The following is a 15,459-nucleotide window of genomic DNA, read 5'->3' as shown; positions in this document are numbered from 1 at the left end:
CTTCTCCTTCTTCTCCTCCTTCTCCTTCTCCTTCTTCTCCTCCTTCTCCTTCCTCTTCCTCCTCTTCCTCTTCTTCTTCCTCTTCTTCTTCCTTTTCTTCTTCTTCCTCTTCTTCCTCTTCTTCTTCTTCTTCTTCCTCTTCTTCTTCCTATTCTTCTTCTTCTTCCCCTTCCCCCTCCTTCTCCTCCTCCTCCTCCTCCTCCTTCTCCTTCTCCTCCTTCTCCTTCTCCTCCTTCTCCTTCTCCTTCTTCTTCCTATGCAACCAGGTTGTTCATTTGAGCTTTTTCATGTTTCCTAATGTATTCTTATATGGCTATAAACTTCCCTCTCAGTTCTGCCTTAGCTGTGTCCCAAATATTTTGATAGCTTGTGTCTTCATTTTCACTGAACTCTCAAAACATTTTGATTTCTTCCTTAATTTCCTCTTTGACCTAGTAGTTGTTAAGTAGTGTACTGTTGAGTTTCCATATTTGGGCACTTTTACTAATTTTTGTTTATTGTTAAGTGTTAATTAACTCCACTGTGGTCTGAGAAGATGCTTGGGATGATTTCAATGCTCTTGAGTTTGCTGACACAGTCTTTGTGGCCTAACATATGGTTTATCCTTGAGAATGACCCATGTGGACTTGAAGAGAATGTGTATTCTAATTTCTTGGGGTGAATGATTTTGATAATGTCCAATAATTCTAGTTATCTATCTCTTCATTTAGCTCCCTTGTTTCTTCATTGATTTTCTGCTTGGATGATCTGTTAAGTAGAGAGAGTGGGATGTTGAAGTCCCCTACTCTGACTGTGTTGCTGTTAATATATTGCTGTAGCTCTTTCAGAAGATGTTTGATTTATTTAGATGGCCTCTCATTCAGTGTGTAGATGTTGATAACCATTAAGTCCTCCCAATTGATTGATCCTCTGAGCACTAAGTAATGTCCATCCCTATCTTTTTTTAATTGTATTTATTTTAAGGTCTGTCATGTCCGATATGAGCATAGCTGTTCCTGCCCTTTTTTTGTGGTCCATTTGCTTGTATGATAGTTTTCCATCCTTTCACTCACTGTAAGTCTGTGTTTGTCTTGTTGAGTTAGGTGGGTTTCCTGTAGATAGCATATGGCTGGGTTGTGTTTTCTGATCCATCTTCCTACTCTGTGCCTTTTAATAGGTGAATTCAGGCCATTGACATTTATTGATATCAAAGACTGAAGATATTTTAATGCTATTCTTTTAGATTTTTAGACTTTTCTGATATATGGCCTATTTATGGTGATCTGACTATTTATAGGAGACCTTTCAGAACTTCTTTCAGGGCAGGTTTGGTGATAATTTATGACTGTTGCTTGTCTGAGAAGTTTTTTTATGCCTCCATCTAGTCTGAATGACAGTCTAGCAGGATACAATCATCTTGGTTGAAAATCTTTCTCATTGAGAGATTGATAGATATCTTGCCATTCTCTTCTGGTCTGTAATGTTTGAAATCTACTGCTAATCTTACGGATTTTCTGCTGTAAATGACTCTTTGTTTTTCTTTCCAAGCCTTCAGGATCCTTTCTTTATCCTTATTCCTTTCCATTCTAAATATGATGTGTCTTGGTGTCTTTAAGTCTGGGTTAATTCTGTTTGGGACCCTCTGGGCTTCTTGAACTTTTAAGTCTTTTATGTTGTCTAGACTAGGGAAATTCTCATCTCTTATGTCCTGTAGAATGCTTTCTCCCCCTTCCTCTTTCTCTTCTTCTGGTAGGCCTATTAATGTAAATATTATTTCTTTTGAAGTCATCCCATATGTCTCTGTTGTTTTCAGTATCTCTTAATCTCTTTTTGAAATTTCTTACTTCTTTCTTAGTTTTCTCAATTCATCCTCAATCTTGCTAATTCTGTTTTCTGCTTCATTTATTCTATTATCTCGCCCTTGTATTGTTTTCTGTAGCTCAACTATTTTGTTATCCTGTTCTGATACTGTATTAGCTTCTTCAGCTAGTTGTGCTCTTGGCTATTTCAGCTTTCAACTCTCAAGAGAGTTACTGTTTTCTTTTAGAGCCTCATTTGCTGTTTCTGCATTTCTGATGACATTTCTTTCAAACTCTTCCCTCACTCTTGTGACTAATGTCACAATTAGTGTTTGGACGTTGTCCTCATTCTTATATGCTTCTATCTTTGGGGGGGGGGTTTAGCCAGGCTTTTGTCCTGGTTCATTTCTTCATAGTTTCTTCTTGGTTAAACCATTGTATATAGTGTGTTTTGTGTTTCCTTTCTCTGTACTTTTCAGTCCACTGATCACTCTTACCTGGATTGACTTGTGTCTAAGTAAGGTACTTAAAGATTTCACAGTTGTGGAAATTAACAGTTATCTCAGTGTTATCTCAATCCCTGATGTGAAACACAGTGGCTGTTAAAACCTATTTTCTTCCTTTTAGGGTATGGTTGCCTGAGGGCTTTTACCTATAAGTAGGTTTTTTAGCTTAATCACTCACTGCTGACCAAGAGATAAATCAGGGTGGGGGAGAGAGAACAGTGGTTATGCAAAGAGACTCCCACACCCCAATGATCCAAAGTCCTGGGCTCAATTCAGCTACTCTGTCAGTAGCTGTTGGTATCTTCTAATTCTGCTTTTAAAAACCCCTTCTGTTTCATTTGGTTTAAATCCCCCCTGCTTAACACTGCATTCTATTTACAAAACCACTGTATTCTATTTACATAACCACTGCCGTCTATTTACATAAATCACTTTTACATTTACATAAAGCACCACCTTCCCTCCAGGGCATTGCTGGTTTAGTGGTAGAATTCTCACCTGCTCCACCCCCTCTCCTTGTCACACCCTGATTTTCACCAGTCACTTTTCTCTCCACCTTCTCTGCGTCACATCCTGTTAACACCCTACTTGGGAAGTATATATAAATACCGGGATAGCCTGAAGGTGCTTCTTCCCGAGCTAGTGCTCTCTGGGTTGGAGAGAACTCAACTGGAGCTGATCTAGGCTGCTGCGTGGGAGAGGGATCAGGAACTCGTGCCGCACTAACTTCGCAGGAGATACACTCTGGAACTCTTGGAGCCGGAAAGCAATTTCCAAGTGTCTTTAATCAGAAGAGCAGCTGTTTTTATACTCTCCAAGTAGGGTGGAAACAGGATGTGATATAGAGAGGGTGGAGCGAAAAGTGACTGGTGGAAGATCAGGGTGTGACAAGGAGAGGATCAGGGTGTGACAAGGAGAGGATCAGGGTGTGACAAGGAGAGAGGGTGGAGCAGGTGAGAATTCTACCACTAAACCACCAATGCCCTGGAGGGAGTGTGGTGCTTTATGTAAATGTAAAAGTGATTTATGTAAATAGACCAAAGCTTTGAATGGGATTAAATCTATCCCTATATAGGCATATGGTTAAGCAGAAGCCAGGGGGAGCTGGCATACTATCCAACGTCTCCCCTTTTCTTTTTAACTATTTGCCATAGTATTAGGAGTGCGGGGCACTTTGTGAGGCAGGGAGACTGATAAGAGGCACACTTTTTTGGGGTTCTACTGTCCCTCCTTGCTCAACTTCTCCGTAGAGAGAGAGACTAACAGGATTGACACACCCCTCAGGCTCAAGCCCTTCCAAGCTCAATCATATCCTCACAATTCCCCAACATCTCCCTCTTACTTAATGGCCATATATAACTGGGTCAATGTCTGTAAAAGGCTTCATCTCTGTCAGGGGAATAGCAGTGTAGGGGTGAAGAGAAACCTGTTGGGAAGAAAGCAGAATGATAGTGTGTAAGTGTCTTCAAAAAGAACTAGCACAAGACAGGGAGGGATAAGTAAGAGTAGCAAGAGACAGAGTGAGCCTCATGGGTGGAGGAGTGGGGGCTTGATAAGCTGAGGGGCTAGAGGGGTGATCTGGCATTGCAAAATCCCGAGTCAGCTGGCGGAAAGTTCTATGAACTGCTACAGTCATTCTTCAAGAAGTCCAGCAGTATAAAGGGAGTGTCCAGCAAGTTCTATAGAACCATCAGTCCAATGTCAATGGCCAGGAAATAAATGCCACACGTCTATCTTGATGGAGGAGGACAGCCACTGGAACTTTTCTTCTCTGTAGAGAGTGACCTGGAACCGCCAAAACATGATGGGCGAAACAAGCAGGAAGAGCAGACACCGATGGTTGAGAGAAAGGCAGTAGGAAAGTCTTGTCCTTTGGAGTCTGTGAATCAGGTTCTCCAGATCGTGTCAGGTCACATCATGAGTTTCGGGGGATGGCTGTAATTGTGGGTGATGTCAGAGGTCAGGGGTCCAAGATGGATTTCTGGGGATTCTGTATGAGCAGATGCTTCTTTATGCGAAGGCTTGTCATAGCTGTAGTCAATTACTTATGAAAAAACTTTGTAACAAATTAGAAGTTTACTACAATTGATAACTCAATGATTATAATTGGTTTAGGTATCTTTATAATTTCGTGTAAAGGTCATCTTATGTGACCTCATGTAGCAGTCTCTATATAGCAAAATTTTCATACCGAATTTAAGTCACATATATTGATTCTTAACTATTTTTACATTGGGTTTTTAAGCAAACTCAGGTTACTAGAGTTAACACATTTTAGTGACAATTTTTTTTGGTACATTTACAATATCAGATTGATGCCAAATTTGTTGTGGATTAATTTCCACAAGATAGTTTACAGGACATTTTTGGGGGCCCTCCAAAAATGTCCTGTATAGAGGATTTGTATTTTAACTTAGGAGATGATGAATTGTCACATTGAATATTTAGAGTTTTACCTTAAACACTCAGTTACTTTAATGAATTGATTTTACCTCTTCTGGTAAGAATGTAGCTTCAAAGTTACACTTTAACTGTTAAGTTAATGTTTACCAAACTTGAAACACGCATATTAAACATATAGTTTATAACACACAGGAGGAGAAAAACTTGTAAATAAGACATATCATTTCAAATGCGAATTTAGATCTACTGTCATAGTTGAACCATCTTTACTCACACAGTTTAAGACTAAACATTTCATATTTATATCAAGACTTAAAAAAGAAATCAAAAAGAGGAATGAACAATTTTTGGACTGTTTCTGGACATCTCCAGAAACCATGGCTGCGTCCAGCCGTTTTATATAAAGTCAGTTAACTTTCAGAGTACTCTGAGCACCATGGGTCGTACAAAAATTTTGGTCACTCAACTCACTCAATTTTTTTTTTCTCACTCACTCACTCACTCACTCACTCACAAAACACACTGGCCAGTCATAGCATAAGACATTGGGGGGGGGGAAGAGTTCTGTGAATCAGATTTTTTTTTGATTCTGCCATGCTGTATTATGGATCCTGGGGTGCATCCTGCAGCCAGTCCTCTTGCAGCCAGTCTTCTTGCAGTGTTTCTTGTTCTTCAGGGATATCAGCGCCATCATGTGGGTATTGCCAGACATGGCGGGCAGGAACCCAAACAGGCTTGGAGTAATTTTGTGGAAAAATGCATGCAAAACCACTCCCCATAGTCAACAGGGGGTCAGATCCTTTCCAAATTCTATCAAGTGGGTCTTTCCATTTGACTTTAATAGCTGGGAGGGTGGGTGGTGTTTGCCAATGAAGAATAATAGGAGGTTGGTCTGAGTTTTTGTAAATATTAAAGAGATTTAATGTAGTTAAGGCTTTTGCCAGCTGGATATTGGGGGGGGGGTACATTTCCCCTTTTACTTTATTTTATTGAGCCTTAAGAGTTTGATGGGCCCTCTCAACAATGCCTTGTCCCTGTGGATTATACGGAATGCCTGTAGTATGAGTAATGTTCCAGAGGGAACAAAAATCTTTAAATTGTTTGCTGGTAAAAGCAGGTCCATTATCCGTTTTAAGTTGAAGATGTAAGCCCATTACAGCAAAACAGGAGAGCATATGGCTTATAAGCTTTTTTGAGTTTTCTCCAGTCTGAGCTGTAGCCCACATAAACTTAGAGAAGGTATCAATTGAGACGAACACATATTTTTGTTTGCCAAAGTTGGGTATGTGGGTAACATCAATTTGCCAAAGAGCGTTGGCTTTTAAACCTTTAGGATTAACCCCCCAGAGTTTGAATAGCAAGTGTTTTGATTAGACCTGCACAGGAGGAACATGTAGCAAGAATATGTTTTAACTGTGGCAGAGGAATATCAGGAAATCAAGCTCGAAGACCTTTAAGATTAACATGGGTTAGGGAATGAAAGTCAGCAGGATTAGAGACAGAGGCTAGGAGAATTCCTGTTGAGGCAAGGTGGTCGGCTGCAGCATTCCCTTCGGACAGGGGACCAGGAAGAGGGCTGTGGGAACGTAGGTGCTGAACATACAGTGGTTGGGTTCGAGAACAGAGCATAGAGGCAATTTGAATTAAAAGAGGAGAAAGTGGGTTGTCATCAATTCTTACATAAGATCGAGCAAGCCATGGAAGTAAGTTAACAGTATACACACTGTCAGAAAAAAGGTTGAAGGATTCTGGTACAACTTTTAATGCAAGGAAAACAGCATAAAGTTCTTTGTACTGAGGGGAATTATCAGGAAGTTCAGTAAAGAGAGGTTTGGGGTTTTGCTGGTCTGGATAATATATAAGGGCAGCAGCTCCCTTTTTTCCACCGTCAGTGAACACTGTAGGAGCAGAGGGGATGGGATCTTGAGAGAAAAGTTTAGGTACTAGTAGAGGCAACAGAGGTAAAGAAGTTATCAAATTATTAGAGGGAAAATGATTATTTAATTGTCCTGGAAAACCCATTAAACTTATGGTAAAACGAGAATGGTGGCATATGAGCCATTCTGTATCTGTGAGAGAAAAGGGAAGAATGATTGAATCTGGTTCCCTTCCTAAGACCTGAACTGATCTGTTTCTTCCTTGGTGAACCATAAATGCTAAGGCATCAATCTTGGTAAGGAGTCTTGGAGCTCCGCCTATTGGCATATGAAGCCATTCGAGAATGCCATGTTTCTGCCACAATGCCCCCACTACTGTGGGGGTGGAGTTAAAGATTAGAAGATTTACTGGAGAGGAGGGGGAGAACCGAATGAGGTGCATGTCCTGGAGAGCCTGGTTAACTTTTTCCAGTGCCAAGGAGGCTTCGGGGGTTAACATACGCTTTGAGGAGGGCTGTTTGTTTCCTTTTAACAGATCGAACAGTGGTTGCAGGCAGCTCATAGGCAGATAAAGATACTGCCTAAGCCAATTCAAATTTCCAAGAAAACTTTGTAAAGAAGCAAGAGTGAGATTAGAAGGAAAAGTAACACAAGGTTTTAAAGGACGAATCTGCATTAGGGAAATCTCTGAGCCTAAGAAAGATATTGGAGGAATTAGCTGTATTTTCTCAGGAGCTACATTAAGTCCACTTCTCTTTAAGGCAGGGATTAGAAAATCACATAGGGCGGAGAGATCTGTATCTAATTCTCCCCATATTAACACGTCATCCATATAATGAAAAACCTTAAGGCCCTTATCAATATATGGAAAAAGGGCAGATTTAACAGCCTCTTGACAAATAGTAGGACTATTAGCCATACCCTGGGGCAGTACCACCCATTCAAATCTATCAGCAGGGCTGGCATTATTAATAGAAGGAACAGAGAAAGCAAAATGTTTACAATCTTGTGGGTGTAAGGGAATAGAGAAAAAACAATCCTGTATATCAATAGCTATGATTGGAATTCCTGTGGGAATCGTGGAAGCAAGAGGCAAACCCCTTTGGGGGGAGCCCCAAACCTGCATGGTTTTATTAACTGCACGAAGATCTTGGAGGAGATGCCATTTTCCTGAGCGCTTTTTAATCACAAAGACTGGAGTATTCCATGGACTCCGAGAATGACGAATGTGTCCCAAAGATAACTGCTCTTGGATGAGTTCTTTTAAAATTTCTAGCTTCTCCCTAGGCAAAGGCCACTGTTCCATCCAGACAGGCTCATTAGAAAGCCAATCTAAGCGGGGAGTTCTGTTAAGAACAGTGGCAGTTAGTATTGGGGGTGCTGGTTGGGTCTAGCACTCTCACAGGAGTGAGTGTGGTGTCCTGCAGAGGTGTCTGAGGATATCACTATATATAAAGATTCCAGCAAGTCTCTTCCCAATAAATTGGTGCTTATATCAGCTATTAAAGGCTGAAAGCGTCTGGTAGTCCCTTCTGGATCTTCCCACACAAGGGAATCTTGTGTGCGGAATGCCTGAGTCAATCCTCCAACACCATGTAAGCGTGGTCCTGGGAGGAGTTCCCAACTCTGGGGAACCTCTGCTTGTCTTAAGATTGTCTTATCTGCTCCCGTGTCAATCAAACACGTAAAAGGAATATTACCAATCTTTACTGTCATAGTTGGGTGACCCCTTTCTAAAACAGGGGTGGTCCATAAAATCTCAGGCTCCGAATTCAAGCTGTTCTCTTGCTCCAGCCGGTTATTTCTATGCTGGAACTTCCCACATACCACGGGTTCCTCCTTCTGCTCACCCTCTGTTATTGTTACTTGGCGTGGTGGGTGTAGCGACGGATTGGGTCCCAAGCTGGGCTTCTGTTTGAGGAAGAAGGGCACAGCACCAAGCAGGCGACCTGCTTCCTTCCCTCTTGGGGGCTGGGGCTAAGGGAAGGCCCACACCTAGTTTAAATCCCTGTTTACATTTGGCAGAGGCGTGCCGTTCCTATGGAACCTTGACCAACAATCTCTCCTCCAGTGAAATCCTTTCTGGCATCTGGGACAAGGCATTCGTGGTCTCTGATTCCCTGTCTGGAGGCGGGGTTGCCCTGACTGGAGGCGGGGTCGCGGTCTATTTTCTGGACATTGGTTACGCCAATGCCCTTGGCGACTGCACTGAAAGCAAGCCCCTTTTTGCTTATGTAAGGTAGCTGTATAGGCCTGTAACATAGGTCCTGAGCTTGATCTGAGATCCTGTGTAGCTATAATCCAAGTATCTGGGTGTTCGTTTTTAAGAGTGATACAGGTCTGTCGAAAATGCGGAAGCATTCCATCCCAGACTATGGATTGCAGGAGGAGAAAACGAGCGTTAGGATTATAAATGTTCCTTTCCAAACTCGACTGGACCCTGGCAATGAATTTAGCGAGGGATTCATCAGGTTCTTGTTGAAGGGAGAGAATGGGGGCTGAGGCCGCTCCCATAGGTGGTGTTAATCACTCCCATGCTTTTAATGCACACAGGCGTACCTGATCAAAATACCCTGGTGGAAACTTGGCTTCCGCCTGTTGAATCCCTGTTTCTAATTGGCCTGTTCCAAACAATGCATCAAAATTCCCCTCTGGCTGATTTTGAATATTTTTCCGCGATTGTTGTAAACATTCGTCTCGAAAGAATGCCTCCCATTTCAGGAAGAGGGGGCCTGGGAGCGTAGCGTGAGTTACATCCCTCCAATCTTGGGGGTATTAAGGTTCTGAAGCAGGCCTTGTAAAATGGACCTGGTCCATGGGGCATGAATACCGTCATCCTTGATAGCCTGGTATAGTTCCTTCAGGTCTGTGGTGGAATATGGATACCAGGCCTGAGGTTTTTGTCTATTGGGGGCAACATTGACCGGAAATGTGTGGACTTGCTCTGATAAGTGTGTAGCGGTAGAAGGAGGCACCGAAGTGGAAGCTTCTGGACAAGCGGCCAAAGAAGTGGTTTTGGAGGCTACATGTGTCTGTCAAAACGGGGGTGGGCGAAGAAGCAGCCGTGGAGGCAGCAGGAGGTTCCAGACATGTGTCTGCCAAAATGGGGGTGGCCGAAGAAGTGGCTGTGGAGTCCAAAGGAGACTCTGCCAAAATAGACGTCTGCCAAAATAGGGGCCTCAGGGCAAGATGCCAAAATAGGGGCCTCAGGGCAAGATGCCAAAATAGGGGCCTCAGGGCAAGATGCAGAGGAATTAGAGTGGGTCAGGATCACGACAGGCCTTTGCTTCTTCTTGTTCTTAAGATGCTGGTTAAGTTCTATGATCACTTCCTTTATCTCTTGGACCTCAGCCTCTAGGTCCTTAAGCCTTTTGAGAGGTTGCCCTATATATCCCTTAAAAGCTGCTATGATGATCAACAGGATATAAGGTGCAGCCCCGAGAAAAATGTCCCAGATATATAAAAATTGTATACTGGAAAAAGAATGCAGAATTTGGAAAAGATTTTCCATGGTGGAGAGATCTCAGGAAAACAATAAGAAAGAAAAAAATCACAGTGCCTTAACACAATATTGCAGATACCACAATATTATCTAGGATGTCTTCTTGTAAATCTGCTGCTTACATGTCCCTGTTCTGGGTGCCAGATGCCGGGATAGCCTGAAGGTTCTTCTTCCCGAGCTAGTGCTCTCTGGGTTGGAGAGAACTCAACTGGGGCTGATCTAGGCTGCTGCGTGGGAGAGGGATCAGGAACTCGTGCCGCACTAACTTCGCAGGAGATAAACTCTGGAACTCTCAGAGCCGGAAAGCAATTTCCAAGTGTCTTTAATCAGAAGAGCAGCTGTTTTTATACTCTCCAAGTAGGGTGGAAACAGGATGTGATATAGAGAGGGTGGATCGAAAAGTGACTGGTGGAAGATCAGGGTGTGACAAGGAGAGGATCAGGGTGTGACAAGGAGAGGGGGTGGAGCAGGTGAGAATTCTACCACTAAACCACCAATGCCCTGGAGGGAGTGTGGTGCTTTATGTAAATGTAAAAGTGATTTATGTAAATAGACCAAAGCTTTGAATGGGATTAAATCTATCCCTATATAGGCATATGGTTAAGCAAAGCCAGGGGGAGCTGGCATACTATCCAACATATAAAGACAACATTGTTCGTTTTAGTTAGTTGTTAGTTTAGCTTAGCTCGGCTTAGATTGTGCTGCGTCCTGCATGAATAAAGAGATACTGCGTACAGCTCAACCATGAGTACCTGGTCGTCTGTCTCCCGTCAATGAAGCTCAGCCCGACAAGTAGCCAGAGCCAAGCCAGGCAGTACTGCTTGGCCCTGTGAGTTTCTGAAGTCCTGTTTATAGACTTTGGGTTGAGACAATTATTCACCGTGTTCTCATTAGGAAAACAATGTGGAAGGCTCCCACTATACAGCCCCACCTCTATAGACCACCAGGGTGTAAATCTTCTCCTGAGTTTCCTAGTCAGTTCTTTGCCCCCTGATGTCAGCACAGGGCCTCCCCACTGCTGCTCCAGCCTTCAAGGAGCAGTAGCAATGGAGACTCACAGTTGCATTTGGTGAGTCCTCTCCTCCCCTCCCCTCAGCAGTCTTTTTGTTGGTAAAACAGACTGGAGGTAGCTGCTCAGCTGGCAAACTGCCAGACTGATACCAGCTGCTTAGGAGTTGAAAAGGGCTTTAGCCACAGGAATCTCTCCTTAGGCTCCTCACTGTCCATGAGCCACACGTGTTTTCACTCACCGGTGAGTTGGTGGGTTCCCAAAGTAGTCCTAGTCTCGTTTTATTTTGGTCTCAGGTGATCTTTGATATTCCTAGTTGACCAGGGAGAAGAGAGGAGAGGAGAGAAATGCAGGTGTTTCTACTTGGAATGGAATATTCATGTTGTCCCAGTTTATAGTGTTTGGAAGCAGTCATTAGTCTTCCAGAGGGGCCTTGATTTAATGGGTGTCAAGTATATCCATGCAGCATGCTTGTCCTTACAGCCTTAGAAAAGTATGTGAAGGGGAAGTTGGGTGGTAGCACTGTGGGCCAAGCGCATGTGGAGTGAAGTGCAAGGACCGGCATAAGGATCCCGGTTCGAGCTCCTGGCCCCCCACCTGCAGGGGTGTCACTTCACAGGCGGTGAAGCAGGTCTGCAGGTGTGTATCTTTCTCTATCCCCCTCTGTCTTTCTTCCCCTCTCTATTTCTCTCTGTCCTACCTAACAATGACAACATCATCATCAACAACAACAATAAAAAACAAGGTAACAAAAGGGAAGATCAATATAATTTTAAAAATTAAAAAAAAGAAAATTATGTGAAGGGTCAGTGAAATAGCTCACTTGGACAGTGTACTGCTTTGCCATGTGCATGACCCAGGCTCGAGCCAGACTCCCATCACATTGAAGGAAACTTCAGTGCTGTGGCCTGCCTCTCTCTCTCTCTCCCTCTCTCTCTCTTTCTTTTTCTCTTATTTTTATTTTTTTATTATCTTTATTTATTTATTGGACAGATAGCCAGAAATGAGGGGGAGAAGGGTGATAGAGAAGGGAGAGAAACAGGGAGACACCTGCTATACTGCTTCACCACTTGCAAAGCTTTCCCCTTGCAGGTGGGGACTGGGGACTCTAACCAGAGTCCTTGTGCATTCCAACAGTACACTCAAACAGATGTGCCATCACCTGGCCTCTCTACATCTCTTTCTATATCTAAAATTATTTTAAAAGGAGGAGAAGAGGAAGAAAAGGGAGAGGAGGAAGTACATGAAGAAGGGTAGTGGTGGTGACCTGAAGACTGGGAGCAGGCCAGTAAGTGTCCCAAGATGATTAATGTAAAAAGATAAATGTAGAGTAGTGAAAGAAAACTGGTGTGTCTTTATCCCTCTGAAGTCAGATATGCTCTGGGAACTCAATCTGGGCAGCTCATCTGTGGACACCAGCTCCTCTGCTGTCTGGCAGGGGCCAAGGCTCACGTTCTTTTACTCCTTGATCTCCAGGTGGTCCTGCCATGGCAACTGTCCTCCACAAAGGTTTCCTCGCTCATTGAGAGAATCTCAGATGCCAAGGACTTGAAAAAGCTTCTCAGGACCCGGAATAATGTCCTAGTGCTTTACTCCAAGTCTGGTGAGTGTTCTTCCCATCCTGGGGGTCCTCTGTCAGGGATAGGCTGGTGAGAGAAGGAGCATGGGTGAGAGGCAGGGACCTGAGGACCAAAAGCTACACATGACGCCATGTTTGGCTGGCTTCGCTACAAAGCTACAAAGACGGCATCAGGTGGGGTGAAAGAGTGGGGGTTGGGGAGCCAGGCAGTGGCACACCGGGTTAAGCACACATAGTATGAAGCACAAGGACCCGCTTCTGGGTCCGGTTCAAGCCCCTGGCTCCCCATCTGTAGGGGGTTGTTTCACAAGTAGTGAAGCAGGTCTGTAGGTGTCTCTCCTTCTCTCTACCTCTATTTTCCCCTCCCCTCTCAACTTCTGTTTGTCATATAACAAAAAAATTGAAAAAAAAAATGGCCACAGGAGTAGTGGATTCGCAGTGCACAGTCACAGAGAGTCATTCCTGTTGCCCCTTTCAGGTCCTTGAAATGTCATTTCAGCTCCTCTATACTTCCTAGGAAGGATCTGGAAGGAGAGTATGTGTGTGTGTGTTGGGGGGTGGACAGGCGACCATGAACACTGGGTAGGACCTTCTGGTTTACTGGGCAGGCATGATTCGGTCCTGCCAGGGCATACTTTGCTAGAGCCATTGATCAGCTGGCCTGGCCTGTCACCTGCTAAATTGGTCCCAGGATCAGGGGCACATTTCCAGCAGCCCCAGCCCCCACCTGTCCAGCTCTGGCCTTAGGAGTGGAGGCCAAGTTTGGAGTGGGCTCCAGGTTTGGGTGTGAGCAGCAGATTGCCTCTGCTGACCTTGAGGCTGATGAGGGCTAGAGAGAGGCTTGTTAGGCTCTTGGCCAAGACTGTGGGCAAGGATGAATGTCTGACTGTTGATGCTGTTCCAGCAGAGTTAAGTGATTTTACTGCTCCTAAGGATGCCAAGTTTACTGTGCGGTGGAGAAGCAGCAATGTGAGGCTGGGCCAGTTCTGGGCACAGTGCTCCCTGGCAGCTCCCCCCAACTCTCAATGGCATTGGGACTGATGGATGTTTCTGACATGTGTCCCTCCTGGTGCCTGCATCCTTCATGCACCCTGCCACATGCTGCACCCTGCCCTTTCCAAGGCCTGGCACACACTCCCTGGGGTTGTCATTAGGAGCCCAGTTTGTAGCCAGCACTTTTCTGTTAGAAACAGAGACAAGGGAGAAGTAGAGCTGTTTATGGAACCTAAGGTATAGGCCTTAGAAAAGCATGGCTCCTCCCTGCTAGAATGCTGGGTGAGCTCCCTGATGATCTGGCTTTTCTGCCTCCTTACCCTTGTCTGCTATGTCTCAGGAACTTTATGACCTTTCAGGGCTTGTGGCGCTGCAACTGGATGGTGTCGTGTGTCCACCCCACCCACCCCCCTTCCACCCCCATCCTGCTCTCTGCTAGCCTTCCCACCTGCTGAAAGCTGTGCTTTGTGGAAGGGAGCTTCATATCCCTCTACCTTGGTTTCTCCTCCCTTCCCAGCCCAGAGCACAGCCTGGGTGGCAGAGCCATGACATGGCCCTCCTTTGTTGTGCCCCCTCCTCCCTTCACTCTGGTGAGGTTCCTGGGAGGCCTGTTGCAGGTGGCTTTGTGCACTGCTCTTGAAAGAGGGACTTTGGTTTGCTCCTAAGAAAAGCTCAACATGCTGTACATTCACATACTACTTGCACTAGAGCAGGTAATACGTGGAAACAGGTAATTCTGACTTCACCTCAGCCTGGCTTGGGACCTTGTCAGGTGGCCTGGGGAGGAGGGAGGCAGCAGCTTTTCCACACCAGCATCCACCTAGCTGGCCTTTCAGGGGTGCTTCCAGGTGTGACAGAAGCAGGTGACACACTGGCTATGGCTATTCTGCAGTGGGCCATTGCAAGCCACCAGTGTTGAAATCCTTGCTGCAAGGTCTTCCTCCCCTAGAACCAGCCTTCCTACAGTGATTTCCAGAGCTTTGCCCAGAACCACAGACACTGACATCTGTACCAGTGGTGGAGAACTTCCATCTTGCCTTTCTTGTGTTCACACCACCCCACCCCAAGGTGTAGGGTCTAAATCTCATTTAATCACCAGATTATGCAGAGCCCCTGAGTGTGTGATAACACAAGAAATCAGAGGAGGAAGCATTGAGTAGGCAAACTCATTCCCTGCATCAGTTGTTTGGTTATAGAACTTCTTGGAAAAGTGAGGCATGAGATGTGTCTAAAGGGAGGAGTAGAAGTGAGTTGGGGGTTCGTGTCTGAGGATGGAAGGCACAGAGTGGGCACAGTGCAGCTGGTGCTCAGGATGCCACTTCCTTGCTCAGGAGGGGCAATGGCAGCATGGCCCCAGTACTCTTGGGCACAGATGTTTATCTGTCTACTTGTTTATTTTACAGAGGCTGCAGCCGAAAGTCACCTCAGGTTGCTCTCCACTGTGGCCCAGGCAGTGAAAGGGCAAGGCACCATCTGCTGGGTCGATTGCAGGTATGTTCTGGGTCCTGGGTGCCATGGCTGGAGGGCAGGATGTGGGAAGCTGTCTCTTGGCTAATACTCTAGAGGAGGGTAAGATAAGAAGAGCTCCCAAGAGTGCTGGAGAGGCTGATCTCTGGAGTCCTCAGAGCAGCTCTGTTTCCTCCCTTTTCCTACAGAGCTTGTGCTTTTTACTTTGCTGTTGTATGTCTCTTGATCTTATCTCAAAATCAAAATGAACGGGGCATCCCTGTTTTTTTTGTTTTTTTTTAAAGAGGGGACCTCTATTTCTACAGAATCAAAGATACCCCCCTCTTACCCCAGATATGATGCCAG

At 44.9% G+C, this 15,459-nt stretch overlaps 1 protein-coding gene across 1 annotated transcript in view; it reads left to right on the top strand.

Moving 5' to 3' along the window:
- Window positions 1-15,459, top strand: part of PDIA5 (protein disulfide isomerase family A member 5) — a 122,579-nt gene that overhangs the window by 32,991 nt on the left and 74,129 nt on the right. Inside the window, exons 2-3 of the mRNA XM_060198262.1 lie at window positions 12,552-12,678; window positions 15,051-15,138. Coding sequence (XP_060054245.1) covers window positions 12,552-12,678; window positions 15,051-15,138 — 215 coding nt within the window. The remainder of the gene's footprint in view (window positions 1-12,551; window positions 12,679-15,050; window positions 15,139-15,459) is intronic.

The sequence above is a fragment of the Erinaceus europaeus genome, chromosome 9 (genome assembly GCF_950295315.1).
Source record: "Erinaceus europaeus chromosome 9, mEriEur2.1, whole genome shotgun sequence".
Taxonomy (NCBI): domain Eukaryota; kingdom Metazoa; phylum Chordata; class Mammalia; order Eulipotyphla; family Erinaceidae; genus Erinaceus; species Erinaceus europaeus.
Note: the sequence above shows the minus strand (reverse complement) of the source record. Positions and strands in the feature narration are given on the sequence as shown.